Below are 25,925 nucleotides of genomic sequence, written 5' to 3' on the forward strand. Positions count from 1 at the left end.
TCACTTTACCTTATAGACCAATTTGTGAGGAGCTGATTCATCAGGTTTCTGTAAAAGGCAACATTCAAATCATCAGACTCATCGACACTGGGAACTCTGCTATACATTTGTATCTGGAGCTTGGACTCCAATTTATTCACATCAACCATTCTGCATACATACAGTGTGTCAACATCTTTTCAATATCATCTGCAAATAGCTTTGTATTGACCATTGGATAAGAAAACATAAATGTCTTTTCTCAAATGATCTGTATATTTGAAAGCAAATTCCACTGACATACAGAAGCCTACCTTAGTTTTCCTTGTGAACCACGTGACTGAAATAGTGCAGATCATCAGCAGAGCGAAGAGTAGCCAACGGCCCATTTTCCATATTTTCCATATCATGAAACTGAGCAAAGGGGAAGAGATACAGAACTGATGAGATGAACCAAGGTGGTTTTGTGCTTGAAGCATTCATCTCTTGTTTCCTCTGTAACCTTAGTCAAGTGAACAGTGCAATGTAAGCAGAGCCAGACAAGTTCAACTAGAGGAGTAAACTAGCATTGACTGAACGGTGGGTTGGAGAAGGGGGAACAACCTGATCATCAGTTGGAATAAAACCAAATTTTCTCAAGGCAATAGCAACATCTTGCATGTGGTCATTCATTGATTCTATTGTGGTTGTTGGAATTACTAAGTGTGCCACGATAAAATGAATCTTAGTGTTTTGTATGACAATATATACCTGTCTATACTTTACTTTGAACTTTCAAATCCTTTCTGCAATTCATCCAGTTTAATAACTGTTGTTTTTAGCAGATTACCAACCTCTCTACTATGATTCATGCTAGAAACTTACTTTACTAACCTTTCCTTTTCTGACTCCACTTTCAGGGAACCATGTACCTGAATTCCAAGATTCCATTGTTCTTTAACACTTCCTAAGGCTGACCAAGCACTGTGAAATTCTTACTTGATTTGACTTTTGAAAATACAAAACTTGGCACAGTTCTGAATTAAACTCCATTTTGCTATTCCTCTGCCCAAAAACCCAGCTGATCAAGATTCTTCGAAATCCTATTCACTGCCTGAGAAACAATCTGTCTGAATGTCATCTGCAAATGACATTTATTTCTCCAGTTATTGTCATTGAGACTTTGCCCAACCCTGCAAGATGTGACCTTACTACTTGTTACTCTACCAGCAATCTTTGAGTCAGTGAATGTCAATGAATATCAGGGTAAAGGAAAGCAGCATCCTAGGGTTTGGCAAACACAAAACTCATCACACATCATGGGTGAGGGTTAGTGATGGAGTAGTCATGGAGAATACTGCATGACACCCCTTTGAATGTAACAAATGATTTTTATTTCCAAAGGATTAACATTTAACAAAAGATTAGGCTTGCTGTTCTTGGAGCAGATAGGGTGAAGATTGGATATAGTTGAGGGATGGAAAATTATGAGATGTACAGGTTGGATAGACGACAGCAAATTTTCCTCATTCTCAGAGGTGAATAAACCAAGATGACATAGATTTAGAAGGGATTTGAAGGGCTTGTTTTTACCCAGAGAGTGGTGGAAACAGAGTCACACTCAGTGTTTGTGAAGTGTCTGAATGAGATCTTAAGTCACATCTCCATAAAGGCACTGGGCAATGTGCTGCAAGGTTGAGTTTACATATAGTATTGTGCAAAAGTCTAAAGCACATGTAAAATAATTCTGTAAAGTGAAGATGCTTTCAAAACTAATGAAACAAAAAGTTTTTAAATATCTAAATATTTACTATAATGTGCAGTTAGCAGAAAGAAACTAAATCAAATCAGTATTGGGTGTTACCACACTTTGCCTGTAAAACCAATTACTTTCAGTACACTGTGATGCAGTTTTATAGGAAAATTAGCTGGTAGATTATTTGAAGGATCTTGGAGAACTTGCTAACTTCTTCTGCAGACTTTGGCTGTCTCACTTGGTTCTGTCTCTCCATGTAATCCCAGAAACCCTCAATCTTGATATCAGGGCTCTGTGGAAATGTTGGCATCTGAAACTATATATAAAAAACACTGAGGGTTCAGTTGAGAACAGTAACTTGTCACTTTCATTCTGGTCATGTTGTAAGCTTTATGCATACTTGAAAAGTATTTTTCACTGTTTCTCTGAGGCTTAGGGGAAGCGGTGGGAACCGGACCTGCTGATAGTCATCCTTGGACCAACAAGCTTCCTGCCTTCAGCCAATAAGTATGAAAAAATGGCTGTATTGTTTGGAATGGTGATTGCTAAGATGTTAATCCTGCAAATGTGGAAAATGGGCTTTGTGCCTACGTACGAACTGTGGCTGACAGAACTGGCAAATATTTTACATTTGGAGAGACTGAGACTATGTAATGAGAACAGAGGGGATATTTTTGAAAGGATATGGGGCCCTGTATTGGACTTTCTTACGGGGTGAGGACTAAGGTTTTTTTTTGGTGCTGTGCACCTCTGCTGTGTATGTTTACTTTTGCCTTTATATTATTCTCCCTTTTGCTGCTCAATATTTAATTTGATTTTGTTATTGTTGTGGTTTTTGTGGATGTGTTGCATTTTTTTGTTGTTAGTTTGTTGAAAAAAAAAGAATAAAAAATATATTTTAAAAAATTGAGGGTGCCCAAGACATTTGCAGTGTTCTGTAGATAGATGTGCAATGGAAATCCACATGGTCTTTGTCTGTTATACGACTCTAGGACCATATGATTCTGTTACACAACAGCATTATCTGAACCCTGAAGCTTAAAGTTCAAAGTGGATTTATTATCAAAATACGGTACATGTACGTCACCATATACAACCCTGAGATTCAATTTCTTGTGGGCATACTCAATAAATCTAAAGAATAATAACCACAACAGAATCAATGAAAAACCCGCCAACTAGAACGTTCAACCCGAGTGTAGACAATAACCATCTGTGCAAATAGAAAAAGAAATTAAAATATTAATTAAATAAGGAAAAAAATATCGAGAACATGAGATGAAAAGTTCTTGAAAGTGAGTCAAATAGTTGCGTGCACATTTCAATAATGAGACAAGTGAAGTTGAGTGAATTTATCCCCTTTGGTTATCATTATCCATTCCAATAATCTACTTAAAATAAAACACGCACAACACGTTGGAGGAACTCAGCAGGTCGAGCAACATCCGCGGAAACGAACAGTCAACGTTTCCGGCCACGACCCGTGGAAATGAACAGTCAACGTTTCCGGCTGAGACCCATGGAAACGAACAGTCAACGTTTCCGGCCACGACCCGTGGAAACGAACAGTCAACGTTTCCGGCCAAGACCCGTGGAAATGAACAGTCAACGTTTCCGGCTGAGACCCATGGAAACGAACAGTCAACGTTTCCGGCCACGACCCGTGGAAACGAACAGTCAACGTTTCCGGCTGAGACCCATGGAAACGAACAGTCAACGTTTCCGGCCACGACCCGTGGAAACGAACAGTCAACGTTTCCGGCCAAGACCCGTGGAAATGAACAGTCAACGTTTCCGGCCAAGACCCATGGAAACAAACAGTCAACGTTTCCGGCTGAGACCCATGGAAACGAACAGTCAACGTTTCCGGCCGAGACCCATGGAAACGAACAGTCAACGTTTCCGGCCGAGACCCGTGGAAACGAACAGTCAACGTTTCCGGCCAAGACCCATGGAAACGAACAGTCAACGTTTCCGGCCGAGACCCGTGGAAACGAACAGTCAATGTTTCAGGCCGAGCAGGTGGGGGGAGGGTGGGAAGGAGAAGGCTGGTAGGTTTCTCAGCCTGAAATGTTGACTGTTCGTTTCCATGGGTCTCGGCCCGAAGCATTGACTGCTCATTTCCCCGGACGCTGCCCGACCTGCTGAGTTCCTCCAGCATATTGTGCGTGTTGCTTTGACCCCAACATCTGCAGTGTATTTTGTGTTTACTTATAAAAAAAATGTATCAACTTTCACGTTTAAGTTATTGCAGAATATTTAGAGAAATCAATTTATCTTGGATTCCTGGCCTTAAAACATGTAGTAGAGAATTGGTTATACTACTGGATGTGGAAATGAAAACAATATTCTCACAGACATTCAGTTTAAATGAATAAAATTGTAATTTCCCCCTTAATCATCTCTTATACAGGAGCAGGGTGCAATGATTGGTGCAGGGCCAATCATTGCACCAGCAATGAGAACATTGTACATTTGAGCAGAACTTGATCAAGTGGTTTACCTTGCAGCTGATACTGTTGTAAATGTTTCACATGAATATTCACGTCCTGTTGAGGCAAGGAAAGATAATTCAGTCTTATGTCTTTTCCAAGTGCAGTTAAGCAAGAGTACATGATTGACGGGTAGAAACTCATGCCTCAATAAAGGACTGATTGGTTACATGGAGGTGAGTAATTTCTGTTTCCTGTGCATATCTGAACACCGATGTTCCTGGGGAAGTTATGGGGCTTGGATCGCTGGGATTGAAAACCCTATTTAATCCTGTGCATATCTGAACACCGATGTTCCTGGGGAAGTTATGGGGCTTGGATCGCTGGGACTGCAAACCCTATTTAATCCTGTGCATATCTGAACACCGATGTTCCTGGGGAAGTTATGGGGCTTGGATCACTGGGATTGAAAACCCTATTTAATCCTGTGCAAACAGAAGTGGAAGTTCCAGCCGGGCTAATGACAGCTGCCAGCACTGGGAGATCTGTTGTTGGGGTCGCAACATCCACCAGAGGGATGAACTCATCTCTGCACTGAGTGAATGTGGAGATATTGGACCAAGTACAGTTGCTGATATGACAGTGTAATGCTTCTGTTCTCAATGAAAAGCCAATTCCTGATATAATACAAAATACTGAAGGAATTCAGCAGTTCAGGCAGCATCTACGGAAAGAATAAACAGTAGACATTGCAGACGAAAACCCTTTCTGATGAAGGATTTTGGCCTGAAACACTTACTGTTTTTTCCTTTGCATAGATGCTGCCTGACCTGCTGAGTTTCTGCATCATTTTGGATATGTTGCTCTTGTTGTCCACCATATGCAGAATCCCTTGTGTTCCTGTTCTTATATTGGTCAGACAAACGTCGTTGAACATCAGAGAGTTATACAGTATGGGAACAGGCCCTTCAGCTCAACTCATTCACACTGATGAGTGTGTTTAACTGATCTAGTCTTACTTGCTTGCATTTAGTCCAGAAAGGTTTTAAAATCATTTTTGTGGTCTCCACCTCCACAAATTTGTTCAGTAATATGTTCCAGATACACTCAGTATCTGTGTAAAAATACTGCCCCTTAGGTCCCCTTTATATACAACACAGATCTGTATTACACAATACAGACCCTTCGGCCCACCATGTTGTTCCAGCCTTAACCGTACTCCATGATCAATCCAACCCTTCCCTCTGCACAGCACACAACCGTCATGTATCGATTGAAAAGTCCCTTGTACATCCCTGATATATTCGGTTGCATCATGGTAAATCTCCTCCACATCCTGTAAAGATTCCACAACCTTCCTATAATGAGGAGACCCGCACCAAACGCAAAACTCCATGTGTGAACTAACCAGTGTTTTATCGAGCTTTAACGCTACCTTGTGACTCTTGACTTCAGTACTCCAATTAATGAAGGCCAGTAGAGCATGTGCCTTCATCATCATCCTTTCAACTTGTTAGTCAACTTTGAAGGACTATTGGTCTTGGACTCCAACATCTTGCCATTAACACTGTACTCTGCCTTCAAATGTCATCTTCCAAAATGTACACCTTCACACTTTTCCAGATAGAACTCCATTCTGCATCCTGTCTACATCCCTAAGACTACAAGGATCAGAAGATAGAGAAGCAGAATTAGGGCTTCAGCCCATCGAGCCTGGTCCACCATTTTATCATAACTGATGCATTGTCTTCTCAACCCCATTCTTCTGCCTTCTCTCCATTACCTTTCCTGCCCTGACTAATTAAGAACTGATCAATTACTGCCTTAAAGACACTCAAGTGACATGGCTTCCACCACTGCCTGTGGTAACGAGAGCTGTATAACCTTAGGCCACAAACTTATCAATCACCCCTCGTATTGCACATGGTATAACCTGTTCAATTCGCTCTATTTTCCATGAAACAAACCACTGGAAACTGTTTCGAAATCTAGAAGAAGCGAGTTTGGGTACTTGCTGTTTTTCAAAGATGAGAAATCTCAGTCAGCGACCAGAAACATCAGCCATTTGGATACAAAGCTACCATACTCAGTGAGACAGGATACTCTCTGGTTTAAGACTCACTTCTCAGCTACTGAACATGACATGCCATTCTCTGCAAGATTTGTCATAGCAGAGACAGAATATTCCAGAAATGCTTGAATGCAGCCTTAAGAACATAGATTAGCACCCTCACTCCACTACCTCACCCCTCCACAAAACCCACTACCACTACTTTTTCATTTCTTATCAGCCACCTGAGTTACAAGCACAATTGTGTCTATGGTGCTTTATGAACATGCAATCAATGTATATAAACTGTCTTATGAATTTGTATTTATTGTATATAATACAAATATACAATATTTGACTTTATTATTGTGATCTATATCTTATTGTGTTTTTGTGCTGCATTGGATCCAGAGGAACAATTATTTTGTTCTCCTTACAATTGTGTATTGGAAATGACATTTAGCAATCTTGAATCTTGAAAACAGTATATGATACTCAATCACCCTGATGATTCACAGCCTCCACCACTTACCAGTGCCACTGAATCGAATCACAAGACTGCAGTTGCCTCCTCTGTTGTAGATGGACACATTCACTATTTCACTAGACTTTGCTCCATGAGTATTTGAGGCTCTGCAGTAATATTGATGGTTTTGGTGTTTGAAGGATTGACAACGTAGATCCAGTTTACTGGTGTTAGAGATCTTTGAATCCAAAGATGAGATGTTTTCATACCATGTGTATTGAATGGGAAGGGATCCCAGTACAGACTCACAGGACAGTGACACGGAGCCCCCACCACACGAGCCATTTGCAGAAGACAGAAAGTGAAGCACAGGAACAGACACCGGTTCTGTGGGAAAGAATCATTGAACATCAGAAAATCAATAAAGATGCTGTAGGTGGGGATCTGAACTCCACATCAATCTGTGGCTTTGCATCGTCCCAGATGCCTGAACTGCCACATTTACCATTATCCTAAAGCACAGCAGAATTACCGATCAGGACAGCAGTGATGACACTGAGGATGTGTCTGTGTGAACATCAGAGTTACAATCTCTCTCAGCATCACGGAGACAGTCTCCAGTGTTGTTTGAAAATTCAAGGCAAGTGTTGTTTTAAGGTGCCTTCTTTAGGCACGCAGGCAGAACAGATACAAAAGCAATATTAGAGACGCATTTAGACTAACCCACTAAAAGGAGCAGAATTCAGCCATTTGGCTGATTGAGTCTGCTCTGCCATTCAATAGTGCTGATAAATATTTTCCCTCTCAAACCCATTCTGCTGCCTTCTCCCTGAATCCTTTGATGCCCTTACTAATCAAGAACCTATCGTACTACACTTTAAGTATACCCAATAACTTAGCTTCCATAGCCTTCTGTGGCAATGAATTCCACAGAATCATCACCATCTGGCCTAAGAAATTCCTCCTCAGCTCTGTTCAAAAGGAGTATCCTTCTATTGTCTCTCTCCCACAGTCTTGACTCCTCCATGGTTGGAATGTGCTTTCTATGTCTTCTCTATGTAGTCTTCAATATTTTATTGGTTTCAATGAGTTCCTCTCTCATTCTTCTAAGTGCTAGTGAGTAAAGGCACAGAGCCATCCAATGCATCTCATATGTTAACCCTTTCATTCTGGGGAATACGGACAGTGGTACATGGTGGACTGAAGGGCCTGTTTCTGTGCTGGAAGTTTCATGTTCAAACAACTTCTGTAATTCCATTGCAGTATTTTCCGTATGGGATTGGGCCGGATGGAAAGATTGGCTGTTGGCTGTGGGTGGTCAATGGGTGCTGATTCTGGGGGCCCATAGTGGCTTGATTGGGATGGAGGGAGAGAGTGAGAGATAGCCACAGACAGAGAGACAGATAGAGACAGACAGGGAGACACAAAGAAAGAGGCATATTGTGGAGGGAGCGACTGATCCCTGAGGTGAGGTGGGACTGTGCCGGCCTACTCCTAGAGGACTGAGCTGAGTCTGCTGAGCTCTGACAACCAATTTCCTTTTAATACATATTCAGGTACTTAGACCAGGAGTGACATTTTTATCTCACTGATCTGTTGTTGGATTATTAGTTTATGTCTGAACGCAAACCTCTGACAGGGTGACATTTCATCCAGTTCAGAGGCAGGAGAATGTGCTGAGCCTCCCACTGGAAATCGGTGTCCAGTCAGTGGGTCAGAAAGCATGAGTAGGGTATCCTGACCCCTCCCCACTCACCACAGGCCTCTGCACTGCTGAGCAGCTTCAGGATATTCCGACTGCCCAGAGACTTCCCAGAGAAAACATGGATCAGACATTTCAATAGAGACATAATGTCAATCAATGGGAAACTTACCATCAGACACTATTAGATGCACATCAAAGACTGGATTATTGCCAGATGTTTTAATTCCACATCTGTAATATCCTGTATCATTAGAGACAAGATTCTCCATAGTAACAGTAAATATTCCCTGGGATGTGTTATCTCTGATTGTCATTCTTCCATACTGCGCAATTGTCCCATTTGTATTCACTGACAATGTGCATTGGCGACCCCACATGCGGCACAAATATTTTGAGTCTGAGCGGTACACTGGTGCATAGTGACAATCGATTGTGATCGCTTTTCCCACAACTCCTCTTACTTTATCTTCTGCCCATAAAGCACCTGAAACTGGAGAAAATGGACAGGTAAAGCCAAATTTCATCAAGCAGATTCAAGATTGTTTAATGTCATTTCCACTACACAAATATAAGGGAGAAAAAATTCATTGTTACTCTGGATTTGATGCAGCACAGAAAAAAGACAAACCATCAAGGATGTAATAATGATAAAAAAGTTGTTTTATTTAAAGCTGTTGCTGTGTTCTAAGGAATCTGCTACACTGTCAACTGGTATAATTAAATTCTACATAGACTGAGAATACAGCAGCATCATCCCTCATCTCGTGCTCACAGCTCTTCACTAGTAGTGATTTTTATTTGATTGGGGTCATCATTGTCACTGCCCACTAATGCCCACTCAATCCCATTCTCCTGATTTCTGCCCAGAATCTTTGATGCATTTACTAAAGAAGCAACTTTTGAGTTCCATTTTAAATATACCCAATGAATTCATCTTTAAAGCCATCTATGGTAATTAATTCCGTAGATTCAATACCCTCTGGCTAAATAAATTCCTCCTCATCTCTCTTCAAATGTATGGTGTCTGAATATTCTACATGTGGAATGCGTTGAGGTTGCCTGGGAGGCCTCATTTCCTCTCGTAGTCCAACGACATACAGGGTGGTTTAATTGGTCTTTGTAGATTGTCCTCTGATTAGGATATGTCTAATCGGGTTTGTCGAGGGTTGCTGGGCTGGTGTGGCTTGATGGCCTGAAGAGCCTACACTACACTCTATCAATAAATAAATAACGCCCTTTAACACAGAGGCTGGTTTTTCAGGCAAGATTTCCCCATATGGAAACCATATTTTATTATATGCCTCCAAGTATCCCAAATTTTGTTCTTAATAATGGACTTCAACATTTTCTCAACCACCGAAATCATGCTAACTCTTCTATAATTTCCTTTCTTAAAGAGTTGAGTGACATTTTGAATTTTTCAGTCCTCTGGAACATTCCAGAGTCTAGCTAATCTTGAAAGATCACCACTAATGCCTGGACAATTTCTTTAGCTACCTCTTTCAGAACCTTGGGGTGTAGTCCATCTGGTCCAGGTTAGTTATCTACCTTCAGAGCTCTCAGCTTCCCAGGCACCTTCTCCTTAGTAATAACCATATAACAATCACAGCACGGAAACAGGCCATTCCGGCCCTCCTAGTCCGTGCCGAACTCTTAATCTCACCTAGTCCCACCTACCCGCACTCAGCCCATAACCCTCCACTCCTTTCCTGTCCATATACCTATCCAATTTTACCTTAAATGACACAACTGAACTGGCCTCTACTACTTCTACAGGAAGCTCATTCCACACAGCTATCACTCTCTGAGTAAAGAAATACCCCCTCGTGTTTCCCTTAAACTTTTGCCCCCTAACTCTCAAATCATGTCCTCTCGTTTGAATCTCCCCTACTCTCAATGGAAACAGCCTATTCACGTCAACTCTAACTATCCCTCTCAACATTTTAAATACCTCGATCAAATCCCCCCTCAACCTTCTACGCTCCAATGAATAGAGACCTAACTTGTTCAACCTTTCTCTGTAACTTAAGTGCTGAAACCCAGGTAACATCCTAGTAAATCGTCTCTGCACTCTCTCTAATTTATTGATATCTTTCCTATAATATAATAATAGCAACCACACTTACCCCTGCCCCCTGACATTGCGAATTTCTGTCATTCCCACCAATATTTGAGATATTTTATGTCCTTCCTTTTCTTTTTATGACAGTTTCACTGTCACATGACTCAACACACACTCCAGCCTTTTTCAAAGCAGAAGCTTGAAGTATGAATGGAATGCTCTGAATTTGTCCGAGAGGAAAGTCCTCATGTTTGAGATGCTTCCACATCTTCCTGGAGGAAGTGACAGACTTAACTGTTCACTGAACTTTATTTCTACCCCATGGTGGCTGCAATGTGTAGCTTCTACAAATGCAAAGAAATTCCTTACCCTACTAGAAGTATAAGAGCAGCAGGAACAGAGAAACAAAAAGAAATAGTTAAATGTATGCTTCCTTGAAATTAGAACTTACTGGTGCCATTGATTTCTGTCACATAACTGCAGATCTCTCCGTTGTTGAAGACTGTCACTTTAACCATTGCACTGGATTTTGCTTCAAGCCAATTCGAGGCATTGCAGTAGTATTGATGGTGCTGGTGGTTGAAGGATTGACAATGTAGAGCCAGTTCATTTGTATCTGAAATGTTTTGATTCCCAGATGAGGTTATTTCATACCATGTGTACCGAATGGGAAGGGATCCCTGGAAGGACTCACAGGAAACTGACACTGAGCCCCCGAGACGTGAGACATTTGCTGGTGACAGATATCGAACCACAGGAACAGACACAGGTTCTGTGGGAAGGAATTAAACATTCAGACACTGAATGAACATCTGAAAATCAAACACTCTTCTGCACTTTATTACATACACCTGTTCACCTGCTCGGTAAAACAAATACCTAATTAGTCAATCATGTGGCAGCAACATAGCCCATAAAAGCATGCAGACATAGTCAAGAGGTTCAGTTGTTGTTTAGGCCAAACATCAGAAAGAGGAAGAAATGTGATCTAAGTGACTTTGACCATGAAAGAATTTTAGGGGCCACATGGGGTAGTTCCAGTATCTCAGAAACTACTGATATCCTGGGATTTTCACACACAACAGTCTCCAGGATTTACAGAAAATGGTGCGAACAGCATAAAAAACACCGAGTGAGCAGCAATTCTGTGAACAAAAAACATTGTTAATGAGAGAGGTGAGAGGCGAATGGCTTGACTGCTTCAAACTGACAGAAAGGTGACGAGAAATCAAATAACCATGTGTTACGGCAGTGCTGTGTTGAAGAGCATCTTGAAATGGATGGTCCACAGAAACAGAAAACCACAAGCGTACACTCAGTGGCCACTTTATTATGTCCAGGAGGTGTCTAATAATGTGGCCCCTATGGTTGAAAGGCAGCAACTTGTGAGATATCTGTCACATGTCTGGTGGCTTTCAGGAGATAATGAAATGGTGATTGGGTTTAGTGACCTGCCGTTTAGAGGGATATTTTGCTTTATGGAAGGCATAATGTTAATCCCTGAGAAACCTACCATCAGATACTTGGAAATGTATGTTAAATATCGGATCGGGACCAGCTGTTGTAATTCCACAGCCGTACCATCCTGTATCTCCAGAGCGAAGATCCTCCATAGTAACAGTAAATATTCCCCGTTCCGGGTTATCTGTGATTGACACTCGTCCACTCCGTCCCTGTTGCCCTTTTGTTTCCACTAAAACTGAACAGTAACGAGTCCATCCATGGCACCAATACTTTGTGTGCGAGCGGTACTTTGCTTCATAGTGACAATCGATTGTGATGGCTCTTCCCACAACTCCTGTTACATTTTTCTCTGCCCACAAGGCACCTGAAACTGAGGTAGGCATTTTCAGATTTGAAGGGAAAGGAATAACTTAATAAATAACAAATAACTTTGAACATTACAGTAAAAGCTGGTGCAGGTCACGACCAGCATGTGGTTCATGATGTCACAGCCAATGATATTGGTCTGAAGTGCAGTTAGTGCTGTTACCGTGTCAGTTGTGTCGGTGCTTTCCTCCCTGTGTCGGGGATTGTTTAAAGTCAAGCTTCAATTCTCTCTATGAGACTGATGTCCTGACTTCCTCCTCACTTACAGAAGAGTTTATAAACTAGAAAGAAACTCCTCATGATGTCTGAAACTGAGCCCTCTGGTTCTGATGGAAATTGTATATATTGTACCCGTCAAGTATTTCTATGTGCAGTTAAAAGGTACTGCAACAGTGGTCATTACCACTTTGGTGTCTAGAAATCCAGATGTGTTTTCAGTTGCTGTAAAGATACATTGAGTTTCTAAACACAATGAAATAATTATTTTTGGAATTAGAAAACACATATCAATGATTCATTTAATGATCAATTGCCTGGTGTCAAAATCCCATCTGGATTAGAAAGGCCTTTAGGGATTGAAATCTCTCATCCCTACACATCCCTGTACCTTTGACTCCAGATTTAGTAACGTTATTTACTGAAAAGGCCCAGGAAAACATTGATTTCAAGACAATAATGTCATTGGTGTAGCGATCCCTACAGAGTGAGATCAGATTCCAGCAATGGTAGTCCTGATATTCTTGGTTAACAGCCTCCAGGAGATACCTCCACCTGGACATATTCTCCCCCCACCTGGCTCCACACTATTCCCCTTTTCTCTTTATCTGCCTCCACCTCTCACCCACCCCAAACTGCACCCCTTTTCATCCCACTCTATTTGCCTGTTGTGCTTCACCTCTCCTCACTCCCAACCACCTAGTAGACCCAGTCTCACACCTCCCCCTCTCCTATTTACACTGTCCCCCTCTCCATTCACACTTAATGCAGAGTCTCAACCTGAACCATCGACAATTCCCTTCCTCCTGTCAGATGCCAGGAGTGTACTCTGAACTCCAGTTTCCAACATCTTTAGTGTCTACAGGTTTTCAAGCACTGTTGTGGAAATGGTGAGCAACCACCTCCCTCCCCAATCCCCAAACAACACTGATTGTGCGAACGTTCACCTAGTTGTCACTCACCGGGTAGGAAACCAATCAGAAGAATCAAAGTCCACATTGTTTTATTCACAGAGACCCAGCCAGGACCTGTCTGTTCTCAGAGGGAAATAACTGTGAAATAAAAATGAGGAAGAAGGCAGCAGGAAGTTTGTTCAAAAAACTACAATGACACAACTGGTGTGTGGTATGTGACAATCTGGGGAGCTTTCAATGACACTTAGCGGGACAGAAACATTTAAACAATTTCCTAAGGCTGAACAAAACAAAGTGCAGAATTAAAATATTAGACACAAGCAAATGTTGTAATCTGAAGCAGAAATAGAAGGCTGGAGGTGTCCTGAAGCAGGGGATTAATCTGAAATGTTGACCATGGACTCCCGAAGTTCATCCAGAAGCATTATTTTTTGCTTTATTTAAAATGTTAGCTGTGCTGAGTCTTTGGGGAAAGTGTTTATGGTGAGTAGTTAATGATGGAAAGGTAAACAGCCCATGTTGAGTGTTATTCTGAGTGTGAGTAGAAAGCTCCACCACCCCTAGTCCAGCCCAGAGGAGTGTTTGATGGCTCTGGGCCTGTAATCACTGGAGTTTAGGAGGATGGGGAGGTTTTGGTGTAAGATGGCACTGCTGAAGTCAGGAGACTAATTATTAGGTTTTTGCCAGGTCTTCAGGAGTTGAGCTACAGAGAAAGATTGATCAGGTCAGAACTTTAGATCCTTGTAGCATAGAAGAATGAGGGGGGATTTGATAGAAGTTTACAAAATTATAAGGAGTATGGACAGAGTAGGCTCTTTCCACTTAGACTAGGAGAGATAAATATGAGAGGACATGGATTTATGGTGAAAGGGGAAAGGTTTAGGGGGAACATTAGGGGGAACTTCTTGACACAGAAAGTGGTGTGAGTGTGGAACGAGCTGTCATCTGACATGGTAAATGTGGGTTCACTCATAAGTTTTAAGAATAAATTGGATAGATACATGGATGGGAGAGGTCTGGAGGATTATGGACTGAGTGCAGGTCAATGGGACTAGCGGAATAAAGTTTCAGCACAGACTAGAAGGGTGAAATGGCCTGTTTTCTGTGCTGTAGTGTTCTATGGTTCTATGGTACTGGCTAGTAACAAAACAAGGAATAGAACTAAATACTTAATAACACTTTTTCTGTAAACATTTCTGGTAAACGAGCACTGAAACGTTGAGGAGGTGAGTGAAAGTGAGGCTGAGTCAGAGATGAAAGTGTGTGGCGGAGAGGCAAAGTTAGATAGATAGATAGATAGATAGATACTTTATTCATCCCCATGGGGAAATTCAACATTTTTTCCAATGTCCCATACACTTGTTGTAGCAAAAACTCATTACATACAATACTTAACTCAGTAATAATATGATATGCATCTAAATCACTAATTCAAAAGCATTAATAATAGCTTTAAAAAAAAAAAAAAGTTCTTAAGTCCTGGCAGTTGAATTGTAAAGCCTAATGGCATTGGGGAGTATTGACCTCTTCATCCTGTCTGAGGAGCATTGCATCGACAGTAACCTGTCGCTGAAACTGCTTCTCTGTCTCTGGATGGTGCTATGTAGAGGATGTTCAGGGTTTTCCATAATTGACCGTAGCCTACTCAGCGCCCTTCGCTCAGCTACCGATGTTAAACTCTCCAGTACTTTGCCCACGACAGAGCCCGCCTTCCTTATCAGCTTATTAAGACGTGAGGCGTCCTTCTTCTTAATGCTTCCTCCCCAACACGCCACCACAAAGAAGAGGGCGCTCTCAACAACTGACCTATAGAACATCATCAGCATCTCACTGCAGACATTGAATGACGCCAACCTTCTAAGGAAGTACAGTCGACTCTGTGCCTTCCTGCACAAGGCATCTGTGTTGGCAGTCCAGTCTAGCTTCTCGTCCAACTGTACTCCCAGATACTTGTAGGTCTTAACCTGCTCCACACATTCTCCATTAATGATCACTGGCTCCATATGAGGCCTAGATCTCCTAAAGTCCACCACCATCTCCTTGGTCTTGGTGACATTGAGACGCAGGTAGTTTGAGTTGCACCATATCACAAAGTCCTGTATCAGTTTCCTATACTCCTCCTCCTGTCCATTCCTGACACACCCCACTATGGCCGTGTCATCAGCGAACTTCTGCACATGGCAGGACTCTGAGTTATATTGGAAGTCTGATGTGTACAGGGTGAACAGGACCGGAGAGAGTACGGTTCCCTGTGGCGCTCCTGTGCTGCTGACCACTGTGTCAGACCTACAGTCTCCCAACCGCACATACTGAGGTCTATCTGTCAAGTAGTCCACTATCCAATCCACCATGTGAGAGTCTACTCCCATCTCCGTTAGTTTGTGCTTTAAGATCTTGGGCTGGATGGTGTTAAAGGCACTAGAGAAGTCAAGGAATGTAATCCTCACAGCACAACTGACCCCATCTAGGTGAGAGAGTGATTTGTGCAGCAAATACGTGATAGCATCCTCCACTCCCACCTTCTCCTTGAGGCACCTTCAAGGCAATGTCAAGACCAGTGGAGCAAAGCAAAGTCAGAGTGAAGGATGGGCAGATAAAAGGCCCTTCCACCGAGAGCGACGTTTGATCGATCTAAGTACCAAGCCAATTTGGAATGTTCAAGTACGAGCTGAAACATGATGGCAGGGTCCAGGCCCAAAGCATAGCGATGCAACAGGGTGGGTCTTAGAGTGAGGAATGACCCAATATTCAGACAATTTAAACACTGGGCCAGATGGATTGAAAAGGCAGAGTGTCGGGACCAGAGGTGTGTGCGGGCTGGTTCTGTTCACTGATCCATCACGTTTTCTCTGCTCTGTGCTGCACTGAGGGTGAGGCTGTAGTCTATCCTGGCGATTCCAGGCTTTGTGTATGTGGGCTCCATAATGTTTAAACTGCTATGTGCTGTAATGCGGTTGAGGCTTTGGCCTCCTTCAGGCTTCATTCTAAATGCTATTTGTTTACTTTTATTGTGTGCACCATTTCTTTACTTCTCTCTCTCTGCACATTGGGTGTGTTTGTTGGTCTTTTATTTAAGGGTTCTTTTGGGTATCTATGTTTTGTGGCTGCTTGTAAGGAGATGAATCTCAAGGTTGTACAATGTATATACACTTTGGTAATAAATGTAATTTGAACTTTAAATTGGTGTACTTTGGGACCTATTGAATATTGAAAGGCTGTGATAGAGTGTGGTAAACTACATATACCTGTCTGGACTGCTCCTGTGGCTCCTCCCACAGACCCCTGCTGACTGCTTCTGTGGCTCCTCCCCCAGACCCCTGTATAAAGGCGATTGAGGCCTGATGCCTGGCCTCATTCTCCAGGATGTAGTGTTGTTCATTCTTCCAGTCAATAAAAGCCGATACCTCGCTTCTTACGTCTCAGAGTGAGTTATTGATGGTGCATCATAGAGTGGATGTGGAAAGGCTATTTCCTATAGTAAGGGAGCCTAAGACCAAAGGGCACAGCTTCAGAATACAAGGGCATTCCTTTAGATCAGAGATGAGGAAGAATTCCTTTAGCCAGACAGTGCTGAATCTGTGGAATTCACTGCCACAAGTGGCTGCAGAGGCCAAGTTATCGGATATATTTAAAGTAGAGGTTGTCAGGTTCTTGATTAGTAAGAACCTCAAAGGTTATTGGAAGAAGGCAGGAAATGGCTTTGAGAGGGAAATCAGCCGTGATAGAATGGTGGATTAGACTCAATGGGAAGGATGGCCTAACTTTTCTCCTATGTCTTTTGGTCTTATGATCTTCTCATACAGGAACCAATCTTGTGAATCTCTTCTGTAACCCCTCCAAAGTTTCCATATCCTTCCGACTATGCTGCAAACAAAACTACACACCTACCCCCAAATCTGACCTAAACGTATTTTTATATATTTGCAATATGAATTCTTAAATGCTCAATTCTCTCCCAATGCCAAAGACATCATGTTTAGACCTATTCCCAATGCCATGCATATTTGTAAATAGGATTGTAAAATGTTTTCCATTTGGTTGTTGAGAAACTATCCAACTGAGGCTTTATAAGCTATTGGTCAGATCACATTTGGAACATGGTGACCAGTTTTGGAGCTCCTATTGCTGAAAGGATGTGCTGTATTTGGAGAGGGCCCAGAGGAGGTTCATGAGAATGATCCCGGGAATGAATGGGTGAATGTTTGGGGCATTTGATGGCTCTGGGCCTGTACTCACTGGAGTTTTAGAAGAATGTTGGGAAGCTGGTATTTCTCATTGAAACCTCTTGAATACTGGAGGACCTAGAACCTCAATGGAGTGTATGTGGAGAGGATTTTTCCTATAGTGGGAGAGTATCAGACCAGAGGGCACAGCCTCAGAATACAGAGATGAGGATGGATTTTTTTCAGCCAGATGGTGGTGAGTCTGTAGAATTCACTGTCACCAGATGGCTGTGGAGACCAAGTCATTGAAAATATTTAAAGTGAGTATTGATAGGTTCTTGATTAGTAAGGGTGTTGAAGGTTACAGGGAGAATGGGGATAATAAATTAGAGATCTGGCATGGGGGCAGGAAGCAGAACCAACTTCCAATTGCCATCAAGTTCACTTGATCTTTTTCTAAAACCTCCCTCCTCTTTCTCGATCTCTCTGTCTCCATCTCTCCAGGAGCTGTTTGAAAATGTAATAATCAGCACTGCACAATAATAGAGTTAGGGATCACTACAAAAGTCTCCACAATTTCTTCAGCTATCTCATTCAGAACCCTGGGGTGTTATCCATCTGGTCCCGGCAACTGGTGCTGTTTCACAATGTCCACTCTCCTATTTACATTTCCATCTTTCTTCTGCACTCAGACTTGATGCAGGGTCTCGACCATGTTAGACCAAAGGAAATGGCCAGAGGTTATGACCAAAGGGAAAATGACTGGAATCGCTTCACACTTTACTGCAAGAGTGTTTATCAAGTGTGTCAAAACCTTAGCAAAAATAGTGAAAATGAAACTGCCAGTATCTGTAAAAAGACATCTAGCAGACAGCACAATAATAACTCCTTACTTTTCCCAATCTGAACTTCAGGCAGCCCCAATCTCTCTCCTATCCAAGAGTGATGAGCCCCGGTTATTAGGCACAAGGAGATATCATCTTTAATTACCCACAAAGTTAACTTAAGACTACACATGAATTAAATGCGCTTCCCTTGGACAACATCGGTGGTGTGGAGAGGGGAGACTTGCAGCATGGGCAACTGCAGGTCTTCCATACAACCTTGCCGAGGCCTCAGTCGTCATCGAAAATCGACGGACAGCCGAAGAGAGAGAGAGTTACTATCATATTATGAAATAAATTGAGGGATCTACCTTAAATACTACATACAAACAACCTATACACATTTACACATCCCCATTACTAAAGAAATAAAAAAATTCTCTGTGCATAGTGGGAAGGCGCCATAAACCAAACCAAGTGTATCAGCCCAGTTTAGGACCCATTATGAGAATATATTGGAGAAAACACTGAAGTCCGTACACTCAGCTCAACAACAGCAATGTTTGGGTGTGTGTGAATGTGCAAGTGTAAGTTTACAGAGTGCTCTCCATAACAGACCCAAGCCATGGACAATTCTTCCCACTAACAGATACTGCTTGTCCTGCTGAGTTCCTGCTGGTGTTTTCTCTGAAATTCAGATTCCTGCATCTTTAGTGTCCGTATGTATTCAACACTGTTCCAGAAATGGTGCACAGACCACACACAAACACCAATTATGAAAATGTCGATGTTGGTTGTCACAAACAAGAGACAATCTACAGATGCTGGAAATCCAAGCAACACACATAAAATGCTGGAGGAACTTTGCAGTCCAGACAGCATGGATGGAAAAGAGTACAGTTGACATTTCGGGCCGAGACCCTTCAGTAGGACTGGAGATAAGAGATGAGGGGTCAGAGTAAACGTGTGGGGGAAGGTGACGGAGAAACACAAGGTGAAAGGTGGAATCGGGAGCGGGGAGGGGTAAAGTAAAGAGCTGGGAAGTTGATTGGTGAGAGGTATACAGGGCTGAAGAAGGGGAATCTTATGGGAGAGGACAGAAGGCCATGGAAGAAAGAAAAAGAGAGGAAGAGCGCCAAAGGGAGGTGATGGGCCGACAAGGAGATAAGGTGAGAGAGGGAAATGGGGCATGGGCGCAGAAGGCATTATTGGAGGTTCGAGAAATCAATGTTCATGTCATCAGGTTGGAGGCTACCCAGCCTAAGTGTGGCCAGATTGTAACAGTGAAAGAGGCCATGGATAGACATATTGGAATGGGAATGGCAAGTGGAATTAAGATGGGTGGCCACTGGGAGATCCCCCTTCTTCTGTGGATAGACTGTAGGTGCTCAGCTAAACGGTCTCCAAATCTATGTCAGGATTGTTGGTTGTCACTCACCAGGTAGGAAACAATTAGAAGAATTGTGATCCATGTTGTTTTATTCACAGAGAATTAGAGTTTGATACGTGACAATACAAAAATCAACACAACCCACTTATCCTATTGAAAGAAATTTGCTTAAATTGAAAAGTCAATTTTATGTGTTTAAAATAGGATCATCTACATTAGGTCCATATAGGTTAACCGGAACAATTTTTCTATTACAAATTGTTCCTTTAACAATTAAAAATCTACCATTAATATCTGACACAATATCTTCTTGGATTAATAAAATATTAGATTTAATAAAAATAGATATTCCCTTTGTTTTATTTTGACAAGTAGCGTTAAATTGAAGGCCCCTCCACATTTAAAAAAATCTATTTCGATCGCCCGTTTTGATATGCGTTTCTTGAGCAAAAATTATATCGGGTTCGAATCGATTAATGATTTTAAAAGTCTTCTTTCAATTAATAGGATGCTTCCAACCACATACATTCCAACATAATGTTTATCTGTTTAGTCACCATAATAAAATTTTATTTTATTGAACACATAAATACACACATACCAGTGCGGGCTGATCAAAAGTGGTGGTGGTAAATATAACCATATACAAAACATGCATGCTCCGGAACTCCATAATGGGAAAAAATACAAAAAAGAAAACTAAAATTAATCCTACAGTTAATCCTATAACTCAAAACTAACCCCAATCCTCCCACCACCCCTAAAAGCCTGAAATTCCGCAAAGAAAAGCCAAAATGCATACCCATAGAGTAAAAAAGAGAGAGACTCCGTGAGCTGCCCATTTTATAATAGTGATTTTAAAAGCTTTCCTTAATTCTTCCCCCCAAGTTACAAAAAAAACCATACAACCCTAAAATAAAAAAAGCCCTGCAGAGGAAAAAAATGTTTTGCTAAATATAAAAAGCCAAACACTAAAGAGAAACACAACAGCATATCAAGTCATGTTAACTGGTTCTTCTGCCCACTTACAGGCCTTGCTTCTAACTGATATATATGCAATTTAAATATCAATTTACTTTGATGCCTTCCATTGCTTTATAGAGTATTATTGTTCTGGAACAATGGACACTGGTGAGGCTGAGTAATCATTAAAACATGGAATAGATTCCCAGCCGAAAGATCTACCATGGGTAGTCACAGAGGCAGACACAGTAAGGACATTTGAGAGACTCCTAGATAGACTCTTAATGAAAGACGAATGGAATTCTCTACAGGTCAGAAGCAATAGATTGATCATGGAGTAGATTGAAAGGTGAGCAGAACATCATGAGCCAAAGGGCCTGTATTGTGCAGTATTGCTCTACAACATCTGGCTCCCCACATCCAGCATAAAAGTTCAGAGAAATTTTTTTTTAACTTAATCCTTAAAAACCAGCTGGTGAATGCAGAAACAATTTCCAAAAATGCCAAAACAATAAAATTAATCAAAGAGAAAAATGCCTATGTAATCTCTAATGAAGAAAAATCAGCACCATTTTCCAATTAACTTACACTCCCAATGAAAAATTGTTTTTAGAAAAAACTGTGTCTATCTACTAAGCACTCACAACTATATATATATAAAGAAAAGTCCTTATGAACCATGAAAACTATCACTTAATTAATAAAAAAAGGAGGATAAAAACAAATAATCAAACAATCTGTCCATTGTGTTAATTCGCTCAGTAGACCAAACAGATTTTGGAAAAGTCATTCATCATTCACATCAAAAAGTTCACATCTTCTTCAAATAGTCAATCGATCAAAGGACATCTTAAGCAAATCAGAAATCTTCAAAACTTATCTTCTTTCCGAAATAACAATTATTCAGCAGACCTAAAACCATTCAAACCTCGGCTACAACTGAAATAGAATTAACATAGTCCAATGCTTCTTTGGGGTTCAGAAAAACACGTGGAGTCAAATCTTTGGGAAATAATTTTAATCAGGCTGGATTTTGAAGTGATGGGAATAATATTTTAACATAGACTATTTTCATGATTGGAACGAATTTAGACCACCGGTCCATAACTTCCCGTGGATAATCTTCATAAAAATGAATCTCAGAACCCTTAAATTTAAAAACTCTGTTCCCTTGCATATTTTATGATTTGGTCTTTAGCTTTGAAACGAAGAATCACACCAAAACTTACCTTGGTTTATTTGGATCCTGAGATTTTGAAGTGAAAATTCTATGCGCTCTTTCGATATCGGGAGGTTGAGGTAAAATATACGGAAACAGAGATTGAAACAAGTCAGCAAAATAGTCCAATAAATCCCCACTCTCAGATCCTTCCTTCAGTCCAACAATTTGAATATTATTCCGACGAGATCTTCCTTCCAAATCGATAATCTTATGTTGAGACTTTTCCAAGCGGGCTGAAATATTCACTATTTGACACTTTGTCCCTTTAAGTTTAGAATTCAGGGAAATAATATTTTCCCGCAAAAATTGAAAACTCTCTCATAACAACTTCATCTCAGAAGAGGTAGCATCAAATTTTACCGTGTTGTTGTCTATTTTCCTGTCGAGAACCATCAATGAACGTTCTAAGCACTCAGCCCAAGCCGGGATATACTCTGATTGTTTCCCCTGTCCATTGCTGGATTCAGGAAGCTGATTTCCACTTCTTAAAGATTGTGACATAATAACAACTATTCCCCTCTAAGATCCGACAAATAAAAGTTAAAAATTTGAAGTTTAGACTGGGGAAAAGGAAGAATTAATTGCAGCCATATGAACTGCGTGTCACTCCATTAGACAGTAGACGGAGTCTCCATCTTTCTCACTTTTCATTGGCTAAATATTAGCACATTACCAATGTGATTGAATTGCTTTAATTATGTAGTATATTAACTAGTTTATTTCTATTTTAGGAATTTTCCTTATCTTAGTGATAAAAGTGATGTATTTTTGAGAGGCACAATCCTTTTGTCTTTGCATTCTTTGCCATTCATTTACTTCTTTGCATTGTTTCTCAGCTCTTTATTTAGTTTGCTGAGTATTTGTATGTTTGTTTGTACTTTAAAATTAATGATCTTTAGAATTAAGATTGCTTGTCATTCTTGACTCCCAGAAACACCCAAAGGATCAGAAAATAAACATAAATCCATTGGAGGAGAATGGCCAAACTGGTTCAAGCTGACAGGAAGGTGACAGTAACTCAAAAAAATATGCGTTACAACAGTGGTGTGCAGAAAAGCACCATTCAATGCACAACACGCTGAACCTTGAAGAGAATGGGTTACAGTGGTAGGAGCCCACAAACATACATTCACTGACCTTTTTATTAGGTACAGGAGGTACCTAATATGCATTGCAACAGCAAGACAAGGATGGGGAAATAAACAGCACAGACTGCAGTAAGCAATTCCCCTAAAAAGTAACATAAGTTGCCTGTGTAGAGTCCTGTGAAGTACCAGGAGAGAATGCTTTCCGTTTGGGCTTTGCAGGTTGACCTTGAAAGTTGATATCTGCATAGATGATGGTCTCCTCAGCAGTAACAGAGTGTACAGCTCTCGATTTCTTTTTATGTTTCATGTTTGCGTACACAATTTCATTTTCATTGTTAGCCGACTGGGCAGCAGCCTCGTTGTTTTGATCATAGTGTAGATCTGCATAAATGACATTTTCTTGCAACGTGGCCATTTCCTGAAATAAAAAATAAATTCCAAGATCTATTGTATGCATGATGAGTGTGAAAGGTGAAGGTGTGAAAGTTTGAAGGAAGAAGGCAGGAACATGGGATGAGAAGGTAGAGGGACAGAGCAGTCTTGATGGGCAAAATGACCTACCGTAGATTCCGGACTACAGAGCGCACCTGATTAAAAGCCGCTGGCTCTAATTTTAGAAATAAAATCAATTTTTTACTTGTACAGGCCGCACCGGATTTTAGGCCGCACCGGATTTTCGGCCGCAGGTGTCCCACGTTGTAATATGAGATATTTACACAGAAAGATATTACACGTGAGGATTTTTTAACTTTTAATTAAATCCATATGGTAACAAACAAATATATATTGCAAATGCTTTTTTTCGAACCGTGCCTGTAATACGGCTACTTTTAAATATACATACGTATCGGTAACACAAATTACGTTGCATATACTTTTTTACTGAACAGCACGAATAACATTCCAATATCTCCTAGCGACTGGTAAAAATATATATACTGCAGCCTACCAGGAAAAGTTATTGATCGCCTTTAACTTAAAAGCAGCGTTTTCGCTCGGGTCTGATGTGCTCGGGTCTGATGTGCTCGGGTCTAATGTGCTCGGGTCTGATGTGCTCGGGTCTGATGTGCTCGGGTCTAATGTGCTCGGGTCTGATGTGCTCGGGTCTGATGTGCTCGGGTCTGATGTGCTCGGGTCTGATGTGCTTTTCTTCGAGTGTTTTCCATGTTGATGAGGGTGAGTACAAATGACTGATTTACAATAATTTAATTGTGAAAGTGCGCTTGATTTATCGTACAATTTCATTGGACCTCTGTGAACTACTCATCAATTTTATTGGTCTACTGTTACGAGGCAAAATGTTTACGAGGCGGCATGAAAAAAAACCATGTATTAGCCGCTCTGGATTAAAGGCCGCAGAGTTCAAAGCTGTTCAAAATGTGGGAAAAAAGTAGCGGCTTATAATCCGGAATCTACGGTATTTACTTTTTATTCACAGTTATTTTGTAAATAACACTATTCTTTGCATATATGGTTAGATGCTAACTGCATTTCATTGGCTTTGTATCTGTACTTGGCACAATGACAATAAATTTGAATCTAATCTAATCTAATTCTGCTCCTGGATTGTTCCTGGATTTTTACAATTACCTATCTTATGCTTATAGCTTGAGTTCTATTCTCATCTGTAAGTGGGAACACCTTCACTATCCTATAAAACAATTGGATAGTCTTGCAAACATCTACCAGATCACCCTCAGATTTCACTCTTTAAGTAAACCCTGATCTTTTCAATTAACTTGTAGAGCTTAATTTTCCATTATGTTTGATAACAGTTTATGACCCAGTAGCTGTGATCCTTAGTGAGGACCCGCTACTAAATGTACAACAACAGCATGCTGATTTACAATACCAACACACTAAACTGGTCCTAGATGTTTCACAGGGGTTCAGCAAGAGAAGAGGTTGAAAATGAACTTGGGGATTATTTTGGCAAATTACAGACTCAATGGTTTACAGACAAAATGGTTTGTCATAGCAGGTAAATTGATCAGACGGGTGTAATTGGGTGGCTCGTGGACTGGAAGGACCTGTTACTCTGCTGTATCTCTAATGAACAAAAGTTAAGAGGACAGAATCGCAGGAGTTCATGGATTTGTGGGATTTGTCTAGGTTGTGGGATTTGGGCATCTGAAGCTACTGACATTGGGGGTGGGATTCAGAGACTGGAGGATGCACAAGAAGAGCACACAGTTCTCTGAGGGTACAGCTCTTGGAGGGAAAGTGTTGCCAACAATCTCCACCTTGTAGTTACCTTTGGGAAAGTGAAAAGCAGCTGATGAAACTGAAGCTCTTTGATAATATTGACCCTAATTCTTCAATTAGGAAAAAGATAAATCAATTGGGATCTTTTAATCAGAAGGTAATAATAACAAGCAAGCTGAAAACTGTGGAAAATATCACAAATAATATTATTGATGACAGACTGAAGAGACAATAGAATATTCATACAGGTGTCAGGATTGAGGGGTAGAGTGAGAAAGTGGGTGGGTGAGGTCAGTACAGAACAGATATTTACTTATTTAGAGATACAGCATGGAAACAGGCCATTCTGGCCCAACAAGCCCACATCACCTAATTAAACCCATGTGACCAAATTAACATAGCAATGTCTTTGGAATGTGGGAGGAAACCAGAGCACCCAGAGGAGACCCACATGGTCACAGGGAGAACATACAAACTCCTTCCAGACAGGAGCAGAACTGAACCCAGGTTGCTGTCGCTGTAATAGCGTTACGCTAACCACTACCCTACCGTGTCACCCCCCCAATTTATTGTTCTGAATAGACCTGCCCTATTTTTTCTGATTTCACATCAGAGTTTGAGACTCAGAGGGAATATACAAAATGTAAACAGCAAAGTCATTGAACCCAAAGTCAGATTTAC

At 41.1% G+C, this 25,925-nt stretch overlaps 2 protein-coding genes across 2 annotated transcripts in view; both read right to left on the reverse strand.

Annotated features, from left to right (window-relative positions):
- Positions 1-22,452, reverse strand: LOC140717000 (polymeric immunoglobulin receptor-like). The gene is made up of 9 exons (XM_073030195.1): positions 22,312-22,452; positions 13,438-13,507; positions 11,943-12,263; positions 10,881-11,201; positions 8,537-8,857; positions 6,729-7,049; positions 4,218-4,263; positions 294-393; positions 1-48 (listed from the first exon to the last, which is right to left on the reverse strand). The coding sequence occupies exons 1-9, from the start codon at positions 22,450-22,452 to the stop codon at positions 1-3; spliced, it is 1,689 nt and encodes a 562-aa protein (XP_072886296.1).
- The window catches only part of LOC140717278 (uncharacterized), an 18,083-nt gene continuing 11,995 nt past the window's right edge, over positions 19,838-25,925 (reverse strand). Inside the window, exon 5 of the mRNA XM_073030705.1 lies at positions 19,838-23,457. Within this exon, the coding sequence (XP_072886806.1) occupies positions 23,182-23,457 (276 nt within the window). The 3' untranslated portion in view covers positions 19,838-23,181. The remainder of the gene's footprint in view (positions 23,458-25,925) is intronic.

The sequence above is a fragment of the Hemitrygon akajei genome, chromosome 27 (assembly GCF_048418815.1).
Source record: "Hemitrygon akajei chromosome 27, sHemAka1.3, whole genome shotgun sequence".
NCBI lineage: Eukaryota > Metazoa > Chordata > Chondrichthyes > Myliobatiformes > Dasyatidae > Hemitrygon > Hemitrygon akajei.

Excerpts from the sequence above, each read along its gene's own strand:
- LOC140717000 (XM_073030195.1), bottom strand. The coding sequence starts at position 22,452 with ATGTCACAATCTTTAAGAAGTGGAAATCAGCTTCCTGAATCCAGCAAT. Across the intron at positions 13,508-22,311 it reads GGAAAATAGACAACAACACG|ACAGGTCCTGGCTGGGTCTC; the intron begins GTAAAATTTGAT and ends CTCTGAGAACAG. Across the intron at positions 7,050-8,536 it reads GCATCTAATAGTGTCTGATG|AACCGGTGTCTGTTCCTGTG; the intron begins GTAAGTTTCCCA and ends TCTTTCCCACAG.